The sequence below is a fragment of the Podarcis filfolensis genome (assembly GCF_964270895.1).
Source record: "Podarcis filfolensis genome assembly, chromosome: 3".
Lineage (NCBI taxonomy): Eukaryota > Metazoa > Chordata > Lepidosauria > Squamata > Lacertidae > Podarcis > Podarcis filfolensis.
Window position 1 is genome coordinate 38,067,023 of NC_139606.1, and position 19,887 is coordinate 38,086,909.

The window sequence follows — 19,887 nt, forward strand, 5'->3', positions numbered from 1 at the left end:
TAAAGTGCAATGTTGCTACCCATATTCTCTATTTTAACTAGTTATATGACTTCTCTTGCTTCAGATGGAATGCGTCTGTACAACAAAACCACCCATGGAGGAAAATTCTGTGTTTACAAGCCACCTGTAGGGCTAAGAATATGTATGCTAGAACTTGTTTCTGACAAGGCAGCGCTTAAGCATTCTCATTTGCAAAAATTCTTATGGCGAAACCCTTATCAGCTTCTCAAGTTTTTGCTTGTTTTTTCTGGTGCTACATCTTGATTAGAAGGGAAAGGTAGATTGTTGGTTGCGTGTGGTTTGTTGGGAGAGAACATTCCTAAATCCTTAAAAAAACATCTTACTGGAGAGAACCCTTTCAAGTGTGACTTGGACTCTTGCTCCCGAGATTACTTTCTTGCGGTATCTAATCTGCCTGACCCTTTTGAACATTTAGAGAATATTTTTGAGAATTTACCTTCTCCTTCCTATATCGCGCCTGTGACTCACGCGGTGATCTTGCTGCTTTGCACTGCCCTCCCTTTTTTTTGTTTTGCTTTCTGGGAACGTTCATGCCTTGTGCAATTAAAAGTATCTGCTGAGAAGGCACTTTGCAGAGAGACTTTTCGAGGGCCGGCTTGCGCTGCAAAAGAAGCCAGTAGGTGGTGTGACTTGGCCTAACTGCGCTGCGGCTGCTTGCAAGAACTCTTGAAGCCCCTGCACAGGTTCACTGGTCCTTCCAAGGAAAATTTGCATGCAGGGAAGACCTCCGATGAGAAAAACCCGGGGGGCAGGCAGGTGAAGGGAGGAGGAGGAGGAGGAGGAAGAAGAAGAGGTGATCATCTTTCCGCTTTCTGTTTGGTCGGAGACCAAGTAAGGGAGAACGACAAGGCGACAAGTAGCAGTCGCGGCAATCCCCAAATGTGCCTCGAGGGCAGCTTGCATTTGCTCTTCTTGTTATTGTTTTCTCCACCCTCCCACTTCTTTGCTTTTTGTTTGTTTGTTCGCCTGCCGGTGGGGGGGGTGGAGCAGCAGAGCAGCAGCAGCCCGCCGACCCACACTGTGTGTAGCCCAGCCGGTGCCTCGCACACGGCAGCAGCAGGGGGAGCTCGAGCTGGGAAGGGAGCAGCCAGCCAGCTAGCTAGCTAGCAAGCAAGCAGCGGCAGGCGCAGCAGCAGGAGGAGGATCTTAGAGCTAAGATCTCCAGGAAAGCGGGAGCGGCTGTAGGGAATCTCGGAGATCAAGCGCCTCCACAGTCAGAGGGGAGCCCTCAAGGAGGATGCCGCAGTCGCCCTTCCTCCCTGCCTAACTCGGGCGCTCCCTGCCAGCCCTCGCCAGCGGCGGCCGCCTCCTCCTCTCATTGCCCGCGCTGCCTAGCTTGCTTGCGAGTAGGAAGCAGCGGCGGCGGTCGGTCGGGCGGTCGCGGTGTTGGTGGTGGCCGCCGGCGGAATCTACTTGCTCCTAGCCGCTTTTCCCAGGCGAGAGCAATAGCAGCGGCAGGAGGAAGAGGAGGAGGGCGCGCGCGGTCGGAACGCGGGCCGCCCTGCCGGCCGAGCGGGGCGCCGGCGTCGGATGCCTGCGTTACGCCACTCCGGGGCTTCTGTTGAGGCCTGGGCTCCTTTAGAAGCGGCGGCAGCGGATAGGAGCGTCGAGTCGGGAGGAGGAGGTGGTGGTGGCGACGGCAGTGAGAGGACCGACAGGTAGTCGCCTCTCCCTGGGGGAGGCCGGTGTCCGGTCCTGCTGCTGCTGCTGCTGCTCCTTTCCCTCAGGTGAGTCGGCGGGGCTTGTGAATTAGATGTTTGTGTGGAGAGAAAACCTGCGACGGAGCAGGGCGTCGTTGGAGCTGAGGTGGATGTTTCCTGCGCCTCTTAGAAGGTGAACAGGAAGGGGAGCAGCTGGGAAAGATGTGTGGAGCGTTTAGAAGCCTCATTAAAAATAAATAAATGTAAAAAGCACTTCCTTTTTACTCCAAGCAGAAGTGAGCGTCTCTGTGTGAAAGAGTGAGTGTGTGTGTGTTTTCGTTTTCTCTCCGGAGTCAGTCCGGCCCAATCCAGTCTTATCCCACTCCAATCGAATCCTCTTTAGTTTGGTTGAAAGCTTCAGCTAGAAGGGAGCCAGTAAACCCTGGCAATTCGTGTGTTTCGTTTTACCTTTCTCTTTTTCTGTTTGTGCTCTATTTTTAAACCTCGCGAGAAACCAGGAAACTTGTCCTATTTCTCTAACCGGTTCCCCACGCATCCTGCGTGAATTCTAGGGTACCAAGGTGTTCCTTGGGTGTGTGTTTTTTATTGGGGGGGGGAGAGTTGTCCTATTTTAAATAACTTACACATTGTTGTTGTTTAGTAGTTTAGTGGTGTCCGACTCAACTTACACATACCTCTCTATAATTCAGCAGGGCAACCATTACTGTGAACCATTTGTGTCGTTTTATATTAAAAAACAAACCTTAGTCTTGTTTTTGTTCTGTGATATTACCAAGGCGTTTTGACCTTGGATGTACATTTCTTTCTTAGTTCATTAATCTAAAGGAGTAGGAGAGGTATGGCCGCTTCATTCATTGTACTGTAGCCAAGTACAACTTTACTAAGTGTTACCGGTGATTATAACACTTCATGCTGTTCTACCACTTTTTCCTCCCTCCAGGGCCCTCAAGTATGTCTTTCTATCAATGCAAATTCCTAACATTCCTAATGTAATATGGTGTCCTCGGTTTAACTCTCAAAGCTACCCGATACCTCATAAAAATAAGTCGAGCTTTTTGCTGGTACATAAAGCTTTTTGGGGGCTGTACATGAAGTCTTTGCCAAGTCCATATGGACTACATTAGTTAATGGACTGCAAAAACTTCACCTGGGTGTACTTAATAATAATAAGTTGGCCCCCTTGTTTTAACTACTAAAGCATATTCTAGTTTAGAACATGAAGTACATAATGGAATAATCCCATACACAAGAAGCTGTCATAAAGGAAGACGGTGTAAGTTTAAGCCAGTGTAAAGTTACACCAGATCCAAACTCCATTTAGCAATGGAGCTACTGCTAGCTAAGCCAGCCTAAGACTGGCAGAGGGAAAATAAGCCTTGGAAATAGTGTTTGACCTATACTACGTTGCCAGATCTTGCACCAAGCTGAACAGGAATAGGATCCAGCCTCAGTCCTCCTACTTTGGACCCATGCCTGGAAAACCCCTTCTTCTAGGGCTTATGCAGGCTTAAGATATGCCAAGCTTGCCTTGGCTCAGTCACCTGGTTCCTGGCTGAGCCGGGATAAGGGGGATACTCTGGCATAAATATTGCTGAGCAAAGGATGGGGGAGTTGATTTAGTGGGTTAGGATCTAGCAGATCTCTGGCTGAAGTAGGAAGTTCTCAAAGGGCTATGATGATTTGAGAACTTCCTACTTCAGCCAGAGATCTGCTAGATCCTAACCCACTCATCCTGGTAGATCTTGCTTTAGAATTTCTATGTACTGTAGGCAGCTGCTTTGTACTGAGTCAGACCTTTGGTGCTTCCAGGCTGCTTCCAGGCTGTCACTAATTTCAAGTGAGATTCAATTGCATACCAGCAAATCCGGGTTGTACCATTAAAATCCATTTGACACACTTGCTCAACAGACTCACCCCGTCCATTGGTAAGTGGTGGGGAAATGCCCTGGGAAGTGTGGAATAACAATTGCTTGAAGCACTCATATAACCTCCCTGCAAACAAATCAGAATGAATACTCAATAAACAGATCATCTGGAAGCAACCCTAGTTCAGTATTAGCTATGCTGCCTGGTAGCAACTCTCCAGGGTTTCAGACAAGAATCTTTCCTGGCCCTACCTAGAGATGCTAGGAATTAAACAGGGATCTCCTACATGCAATGTATGTGCTCTACTACTGATCTACTACTGACCCTTTCTCTTTCTTTTTATACATTACCTGTTTTCCTAAAGAGTACACATGTGCCAATTGGATAAGCAACAGTAGCTGTATGTTAATCAAAATCCAACTGTATTTTGGAGTTTTTTTATGGCTACCTTTGTTTTTTTTTATTGTTTCTTAACCATTGATATATCCACCCTAGCACATAAGCTGCACAAAATGAATGCTTGTGCAAAGCATTATTTATTTTGTGTGGCCTATGTTAAGGTTACCAGATTGTTTTCAATGAATCCGGGGACACTTTTCAACTTCAATGGATTTTATATGGGGACTGTCCCCGGGAAATGGGGACGTCTGGTAACCTTAGCCTATGTGCCATATATAGCACACGGATAAACAAAGATGGGAAGTGCTCAGAGGCTAAGGCTGTAAGCAGGTGACATTTTATTCTAGAACTAATCCATAAGAACAGAAATCCAGAATCCACTGTTGGACCATAAATTCATTATAACCCACCAAAATGTTATGAAACTGTCAATTTTTTAAGTTCTCTGCATCTCTTCCTCAGGCAAGATATTATGCAAATTGGAGTAGGGAATTGAGGAAAGAAAGAAAAAAGTACAAAAAGTAGTCTGGATGTTGTAGCCATGGGGCCACCTTGTAAACTCAGTTCCCAGATGGAATTGCGGTCTGAAATAAAACCTATAGAGGTGCTACAGATATCAGATCACACACATAGTATTCTGGGATAAAGGAACAATGGCCGTCCCATATTTCTCAGAAGGTAAAGTCTGGTTTGTAATTAAGATTGTCCAAAGCATTAAATGAAACACACAAGTTTATGGGTAGGCAGAGTGTGGAAATTTTTTAATTTAGTAAAGGTGGGTATTACTGTATTTTTCACCCCATAGGGTGCACCGGCCCATAGGGCGCACCTAGTTTGGGGGGGGGGAATGCTTCGGGATGCAGGCAGCTCTCCGCAAGCCGTGGGAGCCTGGCAGGAACTCCCACAGGCTCCCAAGGCTTGCAGATAGCTTCCTGAAGCCTGGAGAGCGAGAGGGGTCAGTGCGCACCGACCCCTCTTGCTCTCCAGGCTTCAGCGAAAGCCTGCATTCGCCCCATAGGACGCACACACATTTCCCCTTCATTTTTAGAGGGGAAAAAGTGCGTCCTATAGGGTGAAAAATACGGTACTTCCGGTTAGTTTGCTTAAGTATATGAAGTGTCTCATGTGTCTCTTGAAAAATAGAATGTGGTTTAAAAGGAAAGTGGAACTCAGTGCAAGCAAACCAAATGCCCATATTTACAGAGATGGTCTGAGAATAAAGCCAAGCTATATTTTTTATGTCTGAACTTGCTGTTTGGTGCACCTGATTTGCAAATTGCCACCAGATTAGTACCTGAAATCATGGCTGATTTGCAAACCATAGTTTGAGCATAGTAAAGTTTGGTGTATTCAGATTTATGTGCTATACTTTAGGGTGTTCTGCTGTCAGAGTCTACTGTTTGGGATAGCATCTGGAATTATTGGGGGAGGAAAGAGGGAAATGACACAAACCATGTTTTGGCTTTGGTCATAATTTACTTTTAAGAGAATATATTTTGATTTAAACCCGTAAGTCAAACACGTGTTTCAAAGGCTCCTTTTCTAGGTAAAAGATAAAACTTTGGCGATTCTTTTCTTTTTTACATCTATAGTTAAGTATTGTAAATAAAAAAATAAGCTATATATTATAAATGTTTTAGGAATGTATATTTCTCCTTTAACAATTGTATGGTTCCATATCAATCATGTACTTGTCTATTTTGATTTTTGAATTTGTTGGTAGTTTTAAAATTGTTTATAGAGTTTTTTAACGATCTAGTAATAAATACTTTGATGATGATTAAAAAAAAAGACTTCTTTTGAGTGAGGTGGGACTTGATCTGTACACTACTCCCAACTTGAATATTACTGTAGTATGTACTTAAAGCTTTTTCTGTCCATTTCTAAAAAGTTTTTAAATATAATTTTAAGCTTTAGTTTAGTTGATTTAAGCAATTGGTTTCCAGTTTGTGATTTATGGAATCCTGGGCATTCCATATCAGGGATTCTCCTACAAAACAAAACAAATAAAATCAGCAGTAGACAAGCTGCTCTGCAAAACAATGTGTCCTCCTTTTCCAATATTCCCATTGCAATGTATAGCTTCTGAAGAGAGCTGGATGTGTTCTGAATTGTGTACTCAGTTTGTGAAGGGGAATGGCAAAACACAATAGGCAGAAACTGAATGTGCTCCCTAAAACACAACACAAAATCCTATTGAGTGCTTTGGGGTTATGTGACAAGGTTTCCTTGGCAAAGGCGTTTGGAAAAGGGTTCCCTGAAGTTAGAATATTTGGAAACCACGCCTTCCATGTTCACAAAAAAGTTGGCCTATCAGAATACTCTATATATTTTCAGGGAAAGCTGATGCAAAAGCTCTCGTTGACTTCTCTAGAGGTGTAACCTTCGGTTAATAATGTGCAGAAGGGTATATTTGGAAATTCAATTTGTATTTAATTTAATAATTTTTAGGATTTTTTTCAGAATACATTTATATTACTTGGGAGATTTTTAAAAAACAAAACCCCGACAACCCTACTGTATTCTGTTTCTAGTTTATAATGGGCTGCAAGGGTAAAGTATGAAGAATGGGCTTTTTAACAATTTATTCATAAGAACATAAGAAAAAGCCCTGCTGGAGGAAAGCCATCTACTCCAGCATCCCGCTTCCTACAGTGACTAACCAGACTCCTATGAGAAACCTGTAAGCAATATATGAGTGCAGTACCCCACTGTTTAATGACAGGTGTGCTTCTATTTTAATAGGTCAGTTTAATCAGCTTCACTGTGCTTCCTATTTAACAAGTCAATTGATATGTGCTTGTATAGGTAGGAAACAGAATCAGTTGGTAGTGACACAACTTGTTTTAGTCTAATTTATTGAGATTTTTAACCTTCACTTTGTTTTTAAAATACAGTTATAAATTTTTAGTGATAATCTTACTGCTTTATCTTTTTTGTAACCCCCTTTGAGGTTTTTTCTACCCTCCCCCCCCCTCTCTCTCTCTAACTAAATAAATGAGGATTTTGAGGGTGTGTGGCTCCCTGCCCCCTGTACTATTAGGTCAGAACTGTGTGTTACAGGCAACATGGGAAAAACTTTAGCTAACTATGGTCACTTTTTCTGCAGATTTCATTTGATGGGGGATAAAGTTGCTTTTATATCCTTTTATATTCCTTCTTTAACTTCTTTGCCTGTTTCGTTAAACCACAACAGAATCTTTGAATGGTCATCGTGCAGAGTCACATTATTTTGTGCAAGAGCTTAATTAAGATAGCCAAGAAGGTTGGAGCTATTTGTGCCATTTCAATGAAACTGAGGATAAATCTGCTTAAACAGCTTTCTTTTCGGATGGTTATTGGAGCATTTTGCAGTCCTCCTGCCTCCTTTTTCTTTTATTAGTCTTAATTTGGTCACTTTTAGTGACTAATACTATAGAAAATACCGATTTCCCAATTAGGGTTGATTTTTCAGCACATAGACCTTTATAATCTTAAACAGGCATTATGCTGCAGTCTGAAGAAAGAATAGGCAATATAGTCTGCCTATTTCCCAGAGCCAAGTATTGATATGGAATTTGGAGCCAACATAATCCACTTGGATCAGAAATGCCATCTAAATGCCATTTCAAGATTTTTAAATTACATTTTATTTTCTGCTGAGCTGTATGCTTTCCATGGGACACAGGAAAGGGGATGGAATTATACCTTAGAATAATATGCTGTTTGTAACAAAGCATTTATCAGAGGTCTTGTAGCCATAGCTATAGCTGGAGCTAATAATCCTGTGCCTTCAGGCCAGTTCAGATCCCAAGTCTACAGTAAAATAATAGTTTAGCTTGCCAAATTAAGCTGTATTTCCTATATGAGGCCACTGGGAAACACCAGTAAAAACTGCTTGCCACTTTGCAGCAAGTGAAGGTGAGGAGGTAGGAGAACTATATCTGGTTTGTTCAGTGCAGTGTAATACTGCACTGTGATACAGTGTGAGTGTAATACAATTAATGGAAACCGTTAATTTCAAACCAACTTTAAGCCATAGTTTGAAATCTTGGTTTGTGGCTAATCCATAACACACGGTATAGGTACAGTATTCAGATAAAAAGCTAACTACAACTAATGAATACGTTTAGCTTAAACATGGCATATTATGCATTACAGTATTTGCTGACAAGTAACATATTTGCAACTTTGATGCACACCTTACAAGTGGGGGGGGGTATCCTGTGAAAAGTTAATGGGGAATAAGACACCCCCACCCCTTATCCTTTCAGCAGTTAAAAAAAAAGCCTTTAATCTCCTATATATTGGGTGTGCTAGAGGCATGTAAACATTGCAGAACCTGAACATTTGTTGTGTATATAATTGCAGTGAATTAACTGGTTGTTTTTTGAAACCATTCCAAAGACATATCAGCTGCTTTCCATATACAGTACAACCCTTTTTATGCTTCCTTTAACTTAGTGAACTTCATTACCTCAGTGGAACTTCACATTAAACCATAGCTTAAAGCAAACTACAGGTCAACACGAATGAGCAGCATGTTAGTCGCACTGCTCAAAGTTCCAGAGGCTCTCCTTCCCTGCTTCTGCTGTGGAAAAAACAAGCTTGTCATTTTCCTCCAAGCAACCCATGGTTACAATTTCTGGTTTATTTGGGAAAAACAAACCACGAGCCTGGGTTTGAGCAACACAGGCATCTGCACAAGCTGGGAAGGAATGCTTTGGGAACTTTTGAGCAGTGCACATTAACATGCTGCTCATTCATATTGAAACATAGTTTGCTTTAAACTATAGTTTAATGAGACTAGTGAACTGGGTGACTGGGAATTAAAGAAAATAAGAGCACCAATTTCTGTGTAGATGGCTTGCATTCAGGTGTACAATCATCTGATTTCTTTTTCTTGCAGAGCAAGCAGTATGCACTTGACTGCAGAAATTAGGAACTGGAAGACTGCGTATTAGCTTTAATCAAAATGGATTATTTATTACTAGAGGTAAAAAAGAATCTTGTGTTTTTTAAAAAATAGTTTAGTGTCCAGTTCTGTAACATGCCTGTATGACTCCCATTACATCTTTAGTATGACATTACAGTATATCAATGAGGAGAGAATATGCCACTTTAAATTTTAAGTTTTCCCTACTGAAGTGGCAGACCTATTCAGGAGAAATAATGTTCAGTCTAATGTTAGAAATTTAAGGCTGTATCCAGTGCTGCAACTCAACTGGCACAACAGCCTTCTGTGTCCAGTGGAACTTCCTCTCCTTAGTGGATTTTGAGGGTGTATGTGGGGAGGGGAGAGGGAAAGAAAGCCCCATGGTACCAGCAAAGCTAATTTTTATGTTACTTGTGGTGAATGAAATGTAGATGATTGCAATAGAAACTGATAACATGCACTTGATATATGGGTTATGCAACAGTATGTTGCAATGTATGCCCCTTTCCTATCACCCAGCTTTTCCTAATCTTCTTTTCTTGCTAAGCATTCTGTGGTAACTGAAGGTGACTGAGCACGTTCACTACTCATTGAGCTGGTTGGGGCAGCTGTACCCTTGAGTTTTTTTTTAAAAAAAATATTCTGCATGTATGTTACTTTTTAAAAAAAAACAACCAACAGACTGCATGTATGGTTGGTTGGTTGGAATTCTTTGACCTAACCTGAATTCCCTGGAGCTTGGATTCAGTGAGGAACTCTGATTAGTTTAAAAATAGAAGCAAATGTTTCCAAACTTCTCACTGCCATTCCAGAGGAAGAAAGGGAGCCCACAGCTCTTTGATGCTCATGCATATCATACTAAACTAGGGGTCAGCAACCTAAGGCCCATGGGCCACAAGTGGCCCACAGGGCTTGTTTAACCAGCCCATGAGCCGCCCCCGAACCGAGCCGCCCACTTGGCGCGTCCCCATGTGCTGCACTAAACCGGTGTGGCGCAGGGACTCGCTTCTGCGGTGCCGGAAATCGCATCTGCACAGATGCCAGAAATTGCGTCTGTGCAGACGCTGGAAATTGCAGGCACGCGCACTCATGCGCATGCACAATCCAGCCCATGGAGGGATCTCCGCTGGAGTGAACCGGCTCAGGCGAGGTAAACCTTGCTGACCCCTGTACTAAACCATAGTTTATTGTTGCTTTTCAAAATGAGCATCTTTTGTTGCTCCATAGTTAAGACACAAAATTAAGGTTTGTGTATTTTTCCACCGATACAAATTGAGGCAGTTTTATTTATCCCTTCATTACCCAAATATGTATAAGGGGTGCTTTACGGCTCTAAGAGTAATTGAAGAATGAAAATTTGCTTTGCAGCCCAATCCTCAACATATTTTAGTTGGAGGCACTCCCATTGAATTTGATGGGACTTACTTCCTATCAGGTGTGCTTAGGATTTCCACCTTAGGCAAACAAATTTATTTATTTCATTTCCCTTGTACTGTATACAACTAGTTCTGCATTGAAAATCTATTGTTGGTTTTGAAGGTGGAGGTCAAGCTGGAGCATCTGTTTCTGTTGCTATTGTATGGGGAAGCAGATAAGCAAAACAGAAAGGGTTATGTAACATTTATTCATTAAGGACATACGTATGAAGCAGGAAACTTGTTCATAGTTCATTCCAGGGTTAGGTCATGGAGAAATCAGCTGTAAGTACATCTCACATATCTTGTGTTCCATCTCTGCAGTAAATAAGGTGCCGACAACAGTTCTTGGACTTCTGCATCTACATAAAAATGAGTGAAGTACAGGCAATGGTAGAATTCTCCGTGGAGCTCCACAAGTTTTATAACGTGGATTTGTTTCAAAGAGGGTAGGTAACATACAACAAATATTACATGTTCTGATGGTGTTAATTCCTGAGACATTTGTATGGAAGATTAATGAATGCCTGCAAATCCTGAGAAAAGGTGTATGTAGCTCTTGTAACTGGATATATATATATTTTACTTTAAATCGGGTCTTAGAGACGGTCAGGAATCAAAATTCACTAATCTGTGTAGCATCAATCATGAATAAAATTATAAGACAACTTAAGCTTGGTTTACATGTTCTCTCGTATGCATGGATAAAAGTTCTCTATTTTCAGGTGGCGTCGGTGGGAGCATTCAGAATACTGAGCTGGGGCAGGATAAGCCTTTATCTATGAAAAATAGGGTGCTCTAGGGGGTGTAAGCAGCTGTGTATTTTTATGAAAATGATTGGTAATTGCCTAAAGATCCTTGCTTGCACATCTACTTACTCATTTTGTGCTGTGGTCCATTGCCACCTGGAAGATGGAGTGACTGCGATGTAATTACCGTATTTTTCGCCCCATAGGGCACACCGGCCCATAGGGCACACCTAGTTTTTTTTGGGGGGGGAATAAAGAAAAAAAAATATTTCCCCCCCCCCCAGACGCGGGGCTGGGGCGGGGGAAGCCCAAGCTTCCCCCACTTCAGCCCTCAGAACAGGCTGCTATCCGCAAGCCTAGGGAGCCCGCGGGAAGTCACGCCGGTCTCCCCAGGCTTGCGGATATCTGCCCGAAGGCTTCGGGATGCAGGCATCTCTCTTCGGGATGCAGGCAACTCCGCAAACCAGGTCGGGGAACAGCGGAATGGCGGCGCTCCGCCTCCCCGTTGTCCCCCGAGCTTGTGGGGCTTCCCGATATTTGCAGGAAGCCCGGGGCGCGCTGTGCAGCGCGCCCCAGGCTTCGGGATGCAGGCTGCTATCCACAAGCCTTGGGAGCCCGATAGGAACTCCCGCGGAGCTCCCAAGGCTTGCGGATAGCTTCCTGAAGCCTGGAGAGCGAGAGGGGTCCATGCGCACCGACCCCTCTCGCTCTCCAGGCTTCAGCGAAAGCCTGCATTCGCCCCATAGGACACACATTTCCCCTTCATTTTTGGAGGGGGAAAAGTGCGTCCTATAGGGCGAAAAATACGGTACACCCTGATTGTGTTTGTGGTGCTTGAATGGTAACCTTATTTTTATTGGTTGCCACGTATTGAAGACGTATCCAGTGGGCAGTAGTTTGTGTTCAGGTTTGTGTTCAGATGATTGACATGTGCACAGGCCCACACACCTGTTACATTTAGTCATCTAGGGGTTGGGAGATAAAGATCAGACATGCAAGCCAGAAAAGGTTTCCCAACCCTGACCTACTGTGATGTGCAAATGCAGTCATTGTATGACTTAAATTGAGTCAGAAGTGTTTTGCAGCACAATCCTATGCATTATTCAGAAGTAAGTCTCATTGAGGAAAATAGGGCTAATTGCTGAGTAAGTGTGCATAGAACTGCATTCTATACCTACTCAGAAATTAAAGTATACGTGTGTACAGAATTACAGTCTTAACTACTAGATTCCATCCTTTCAGTATTGTAGAATATTGAGTTAAATAAAATGTCCATATTTGATATTTGTAAAATGACAGCATGTTGATATTGAAGGTGGCCACAATTCATTCCGATAAAATTCTGGTTCCATTGTTTATAATGCAGTTGTCTTCTGTAATCAATATATTGTTTGCTTCCAAATCTGATTCAGATATTTTTCTTTCTACAACAGTCATCCTTTTGGGGTTATGCCCTGGGTATTGGGCTTTCTTTGGGATCATACTTTCTATTCCTTTTTTTTAAAAAAAAAAGAGGACAGAATTAGACATATGTGCAAATCCCCATTTACACATGATCTATTTGTACATGTCCTCGCACACGCAAAGTGCAAGGAACCCGGAAATGGGAAGTACCCTGGAGAGACCTCCTGGCTTGTGAAAAGAGACTGTCCCCAGAGCATGAAAAGGACATTCTGTTTGGGCTCCAGGGAGGGTCACCTCATGAGCTGGAGGGACAGTGGGGCTTTCTTGAGGTTGCTCAGCCTCCCTGTCTATCACTGATGCCTGCGGAGGTCTGGAATGTAACCACCACATAAATGGGGAGTTGTCTGTATTTATCATATATTTCTGTCTTGTTGATTTAGTTCCTTGAATTAATTGCATACAAACTATGCATGCCATGTTCTGAATATAAAATGTTTGTTAGATGTTTCAGTTCTGAAAAGCACTGACATTTGCCCATCTATTATGAAAGAGCAGAACATTCTATATCTGCCTTGTTTTTGGTATTTGCCAACTGGTGTCCTCAGCTGCCTTGGCAGTTTCTTTGCTGCTTCAGACAGCTGAGAGATATCCTCTGGCTATTCCTGCAAGCCACCATATGGAATGTTGATATAGTAGTACTAAGAGAGCTATCTGGAACTAGTAAGAGCAAATGAAATGCTACCTCTAGAAGGTAGTATAATTTGAGCTGAAAAATTTCCAGCTGAGTGCAAATTCAATATTGCGTTGATAAGTTCTGCAAAGTTTTGCATTGCATGCATAGTAATTGAGGGTGGTATAGCAAGTAAATTATTTTAATTGAGGGTTGGAAATACAACACATTAATTTACCTAGTAAAGATGATTAGGTTAGGCCAGCGGGTGGCCTACTTACCCAAACTGACAGCAAATATTCAAAAAGTGGTTCTAGAGGCAGTTGACTTCAGTATTTCAAAAACAACAGCTATACCCTTCATTGGGGGATATACTATACAATATTCTGCTTGTTGCTTGGTTAAGTCAGGGGAAACTGATGTGGTATACTCCAGATGTTGTAGGCTACAAGTCGTCAGCCTTTTTTTCAGGGGGTACTCAAGGGAACGCACTACCAACACTCCTTTTTGTTGTTAAAAAGTGTGGCACTTGCTGTAACAACAGGCATAGGCAAACTCGGCCCTCCAGATGTTTTGAGACTACAATTCCCACCATCCCTGACCACTGGTCCTGTTAGCTAGGGATGATGGGAGTTGTAGTCCCGAAACATCTGGAGGGCCAAGTTTGCCTATCCATTCTGTAACAGCTTCACAGTGAGTACCAACACCTATTTTTCTAGAAAGAAAGAAAAAGCACTGCTGGCAGGTGCTGATGGGAGTTGTAGTCCACATGTGGAAGGTGTGACATAGGCTATTCGTGCTGTAAGCCTTCTGCTGAGAACACATGGTCCCCTGTTTTTTTTCAAACCGCCTCTGAACCCCACTTTGTGAATTTAAGTGTTTAGATACTTTATGGGACTGTGAAAGGAAGGGCATAGTGTGTCTGATCTGGAAGAACTCATTTCTTCAACAAATCTACCATTTATTGTTTGAAGAAAGGGCGCTTCTAATGTCTTACAAGTCTTGAATATTTCCTGTTACAACATATATATATATTTTTAAAAAGCAGAATGACTTCAGATGTAGGAGGCCTTAAATCCCATCTGTATGATGATTTGAAAAGTGTTCTTCACAGTGGGCCTCAGTTGAACATTAATTGTCCTAGTTGCTGATTTTTTATCTTGCTAGGAGGAAACTTAATATCTTTAGCCTGAAATCAAAATACCTGCTCTCTTTTGGGCAGAAACTAGGAGGGTCTTTTTTATACTTTAATTTTGACCGAAGTATCAGGGAGCTGGAATATGTGTGCCTCCAGTGTAGTCTGTATTCATTTAAGTACTTCAGTTAAATCAGTCTTATTATGGGATTAAAGCATCAGTTGATTTAACAATTATTTTAATTAATCAATTATATTGATGTTAAAATCCGCATCCCTATCTAAAGCTGTTCTCTTAAAATATTGAAGCATAGTTTAATATACTTTATGACTTGTAGTTAGGCTATTATTTCAGAGGTCAGGATTTGAATTTTGGAGGTCAGGAATTGAATTTTAACCTGTTGGCATACTTTGCCTGAGTTGACCCCGGTGAGATTAATATATTTGGATTAGCAAGTAAATATTGGAAACTATTTTCTATCATAAAGTAGAATCTTCATTGTGTCTGAAGCCACCTGTTTTTGTATTGCTCATGTAGTAAAATGTGGATTATGTTGATCATGTGAGATTTAAGTTTTTTTCCAGAGCTAGGGATTTGTAGTGAAAGAAAAACTGAAAAATAAATGAAGCATTTTCACAACCTAACTTCAGATGCACACATGCAAACCCACTTAATTAAGTTGTAATAAGAAAAACATTTGTTTGGCTGCATACTAAAGAACCCATTAAGTAAGCAAAATAGATTGGAAATCTGATCAGTAACATCATTGATCAAATACTTCAGCTTGATTTATTGTAATAAGTAGTAATAAACATTTTATGAAAATTTTGTGGTAATAGCATAGAATAACATCATAGAATAGCATATGTTGTCATATGATAACATATGATATAATATCATAGAATAACATAACATAGCATATACAATAATTGTTCCTATTTATAATGGAACCAATAAAAACAAAAACAAAAATCAGTTCTCAGTGAGATAATGAAGTGTGACAGAAATCAGAAGTCCTTGTGTGCGATCTTAACATAGATATTTTCAGAAAAAATCCTGGCCCCAAATTGGATCAGTGGCTTCTCTACACATCTGAGTAGGAATGTAAGCTGTATAAGAAGCCTACTGTAATTAAGAAATGCAAACCTGGCTAGTGGAGTTATGGTAATATGTTTAACTGGTTTTTACTTTGACCTTATGCTTCTCTTTCTCCTCTGGCTAATTGGTATTGAATTATTTTAATTACGATTAACAGTAGTGTATAAAATGCTTTTGTAACTGATTTCATTAAGTGTTTTTTATGGCCCTCTTGAAGACCACGCTTGATGGGGAAATAGGGTAGAAATATTTAAAATATATACATATCAGGTTATGTTAAAACAGTATTAGTTTGAAAATAATTTTGTTTACTGTAGCTTTTACCAGATTCGTGTATCAATGAAGATTCCTCCAAGAATTCCACACAAAATTGAAGCAAGCCTGTTACGTGCAACCAGTAAGTAAACATCTTTTCATTACTATTTGAGTGAATAATTAATTACTATTTAAGAAAGGAGAACTCCAAAATGATTAAAGATGTGTTAGTTAATTAATCATATACTTTTTGATTACTTGATTAATTAAGCTTGATAGGTGAAAACACTTGGTTTTAAAGATCTTGGAGAAATGTATAAGGTCTGTATCTAGTTGTGTCCTTCCCATGATGGAAGACTCTTTGTTCCAGCAAACACTAGGTTAACCGTGGAAGAATACAATTTTTGCTTATTTCACCTTACCTCTGTGGCTCCCATCTGCTCTAGAATATGCTTGGTGGGGGAGAGCTGTCTGCAGGAGAAAAGATGAATTTGCAGGACCACATCCTCTCCCTTTCCCAAAGGGCTGTCCATCAGATAAGCAAAAATCACCAGTTTGCGTCACGTGAATACTTCTGACAGCATTTGTGAACTTTAGGGCCATTTGTGCATATATTGTTGCCTGTTGGAGGGCTGCTTAAAATGAGTACTTGGGTCTTGACAAAAAACATTACCCTTTGAGAAATCTTAAGAGCCTTCTTTCTCAAAGTGGAAATGCTAACAGTGCTGTATTTAACAAAATATTTAAGCGGTTACTGACAATTTAGTGGATCGTTTGAAAAGGCAAAAAAAAAAAAGTTGGAAGTGTAAAAGTAGTTTTATACTGTGTTCTAGGTTCTCTTGGATTTACTGTACTTTTCATTAACCTGCAGCTTATTCGTTACTTCCATCACTGCTTTTATACCTTGCCTGTAAATTAACACTGGCGCTGGGAACTGGTTTGTAAATGTTACTGTTATCTATTAAAGAAACTATGAATGCCCTTACTTGCTGTCAAACCAGCTTTCAAGTGTTTGAATGGACAGTCTTTTTAGAATATGCTATATGAATGACAAAACTAATTATTACAAATAACCATTTCTTAAAATGAAGCCAAAACATGGTACAGTTGTCATTCTGTAAGTAGACGTAGAATCAGAATATTTTGAGCCTTGATTGCCTCTTATCCATATTCTTTAGGTGCTGATCTTGCCTTTCCAGCTTCAGTCCATGACAATGTAGTCTGCAGTAAAACCTTTCAAATTCTTTATAAAAACGAGGAAGTGTCTGTGGATGATGTTATGATCTTCAAAATTAAAATGCTGTTGGATGAAAGAAAGGTAATAGCATATATTTAACTGTTAAAATAGCTTGACGAATTACCACACAATCAATCCTGTGTGCACCAGGAACAACAACAGTAGATGTGGACATAAATGTTAATGTCACAGTGCTAACAGATACACCCGCAGCATCCCTGGGTGCTACAGCGTTGCACACCAATATTGCCCATTCAAGGAAGGCAGCCAGTAAACATGCAGCAGCAGAATAATGCCATGACTTTCTCCTGCCCATTACAAACACACTCCTTCTACAAGACACAAGAAAACTCCCAGGGATAGATGACAGTACAGTCTCCTATGGCCCTATTGAGTTGGAAGCATGTTGAGCTCTTCATTGTTTTCAGTTGGTAGTGCATTAACTTAGCACTTTTAGCACAAGTAATGTTATGCCATTGTTGAAGGTTGGATTGACCCTGAGTGAGGTCAGAATTCTGACTAACTTCCACTTTTCTTCCAGTATGCCCCCAATATGTCCAGTTCTTCCCTTTATCATGGTTGGTCCACTGCAGATTCTTGTTGCCATTCAAAAGGTTATGACAACATGAATTCCCTATTCCAATGTGGTTTTGCCCTCAACCAATACAAGAAGATTTAGCAGTGATTCCCTCTCTGCCTTACAGACATGGGAGCATAGCATTAAAATAGGACCATTCTATCTGATCAGTATCCAGGACAAGATCTAGGATTCTCTTAGTCATCCAGGTGTTTTAAAACTTGATTAGTGTTCACGAATAATAATAATTGCAGTTAACTGTTCTATCTGCTGTTCTTTTGTAAGATCTTTTATTACTATAGTTCAACTTATTATGCACCACTCTGGAATTGATGAGAAATTAAGGGTGGTATCTTAATACTTTTTAGTAAATTTTAGTGAATTTGGAATGCATGGCACTGTGTTTGTTTGTTTGTTTATTTACACAAACAACTTTATTGCGGTCCATAGACCCAAAATACACAGTACATTTTTATTTATTTACATTGTCGCTGTTGATTTCATTTCATTTTTTGATTATGCCCCTATATTCATGCATGTATATTTGTAGTTACCTTCACACTGATTTGAAGCCACTTTGTGTCCTTCCTAAAAGAGGCTCCTGGGATGCCGGAGGGACATTGCTAGAACAACTCTTGTGTTGGGGCAACTAGCTAAAATGTTTTAAAATATTTTAAATGGTTCTAATTTTGGTTCCTCTCTTCTGTTTTTATCGGGATGATGTTGGTCAAATGTTTAGTTGGGGTTGGTGGTTGTTTTAATTTGGTTATAACAGTAAACCATTTATTATTGCTATTGTTGTTATCGGTTTCTATTGATTTATTGGATTGTTTGTTGCTCGTATAGTATATTTGGTTTTTAATGTTTGATGCTTTGTTGTATTTTTATATATGTTGTAAGCCGCCCAGAGTGGTTGGGGAAACCCAGCAAGATGGGTAGGATATAATTTTTTTTTTTTAAAAAAGTTAATAAGTCTGGATAGGAGTGTATAGTAAAACTATAGTTTGTATTAATAACAATAATATATAATTCTTCTTCTGAAATGCCTGTCTAGATTGAAGAGTCTCTGAATGAAATGAATTTCCTGCTCTCTTTAGATCTACACTTTACAGATACAGATTATTCGTAAGTTTAAAACTAAACATTCATATTCTTGCTATTCCTACTTTTAGAGAAATGGTTTTTGCTCAAAGTTCTTTGTGCATCAAGGAATTCTTTGTTTCAGTGTTGGTGAAAACCGAACCACATTTTCATGTAGCATTCCCCCTAATGTTAAAGTAATGGGAAACTGGGATTGTGAAGTCCATGGATGTACTGAAATTCCTGCAAGCAAAACAGCCCTTGAATTAGGCATGCACTTTCTATAAATTATTGAAGTTGTGGGTGGGTGGGGGACTAATTCTTTGAGAGGTTTTCCAGAGATAGATGCCTCTACTTTATTTATTATATATTATATTTTGTTTCCATCTTAACAGATTTTTCCATCAGATATTTATATTAAAAATGATAGTCAAATTTGTGCAGTTACACATATGTAGATTATATTGACTTCATTGTGATTTAATCATGGGTAGTTGTGTGCAAAATCCTCTATACAAAAATATTGAGATGTATAAGGGAGACTTCAGTTATTTCACTGGACAGAGCACCACTATTTCATTGCAGGTCCTGCATATAAAAAAAATAGTTAGATCTTGATGGATTTGTTTTATAGTAACTATGGTACAGGAGATTTGAAGCATTGATTTGCATTTTTGTAGTATTAAGTTACTTTCAAAATTTTGGTTGTGATTATACTCTCTTTCTTTTAGGCCAGATGACCTGAGCACATTGCAGCTAATTAGCAGCAGAACACTAAAGTTGCACTTTACCTTAAACCGAGGCCTTCATCACTATGTCAATGTTATGTTTGATTACTTTCACCTTTCTGTCATCTCTGTTATAGTCCATGCCTCTTTAGTAGCGCTTCACCAACCATTAATAAGGTAATTTAATATTGATTTTATACTTTTTTAAATTAATCATTTAATAAAATGAAATAATTAATTGCTTGTTGGTTTGGTCATTAAAGTGATAGTAATTTAGTTGGAGTGGTGATTATTTGAAATGTGTATTATACATACCAGTGACTAGTTCTATGTAAACCCTGAGTATTATAAATATCAGTTCAATTTAATTGAAATTTCTGATTCAGTTTTTTGTTGGAATAGAAAGGAGATGGGAAGCCCAGGAGCTACTGAATGATAAACCGCACAACCATAACTGCTGGAAAAACCTCTGCCCTAGTTTTAATCAAGTAATGAAGTGATGCAGTTCATGATTATTTTAATGGAATTTAGATTGGCTTGTTTACTTTGGTGGCCTAGGCTATGATAATCTTGCTTTTAGTGCTTTTAGTACAAGAATTGTGGCAGTGTTCTGGTTTATCTCTTTCTCTGGGAAATTCTGTTAGGGGGAGAGTCCTTAGCCACCTTTCTGCCAGTC

General features: G+C 40.3%; 1 protein-coding gene across 6 annotated transcripts in view; it reads left to right on the plus strand.

Moving 5' to 3' along the window:
• The first annotated feature begins 459 nt into the window (after window positions 1-459).
• Window positions 460-19,887, plus strand: part of FAM135A (family with sequence similarity 135 member A) — a 51,432-nt gene continuing 32,004 nt past the window's right edge. For 3 of the 6 annotated variants that reach the window (XR_014546463.1, XM_083607046.1, XM_083607049.1), the window contains exons 1-7: window positions 460-1,748; window positions 8,836-8,922; window positions 10,602-10,726; window positions 15,652-15,731; window positions 16,768-16,907; window positions 18,458-18,528; window positions 19,215-19,388. Coding sequence is in view for 5 of the 6 variants with exons in the window: in XM_083607046.1 (XP_083463172.1) it covers window positions 10,650-10,726; window positions 15,652-15,731; window positions 16,768-16,907; window positions 18,458-18,528; window positions 19,215-19,388 (542 nt within the window). In the remaining variant the exon portion in view is untranslated. Of the gene's footprint in view, window positions 1,855-3,507; window positions 3,608-8,835; window positions 8,923-10,601; window positions 10,727-15,651; window positions 15,732-16,767; window positions 16,908-18,457; window positions 18,529-19,214; window positions 19,389-19,887 lie in introns of those variants that run through there. The other 3 variants (XM_083607050.1, XM_083607047.1, XM_083607048.1) reach the window with 3 other exon arrangements.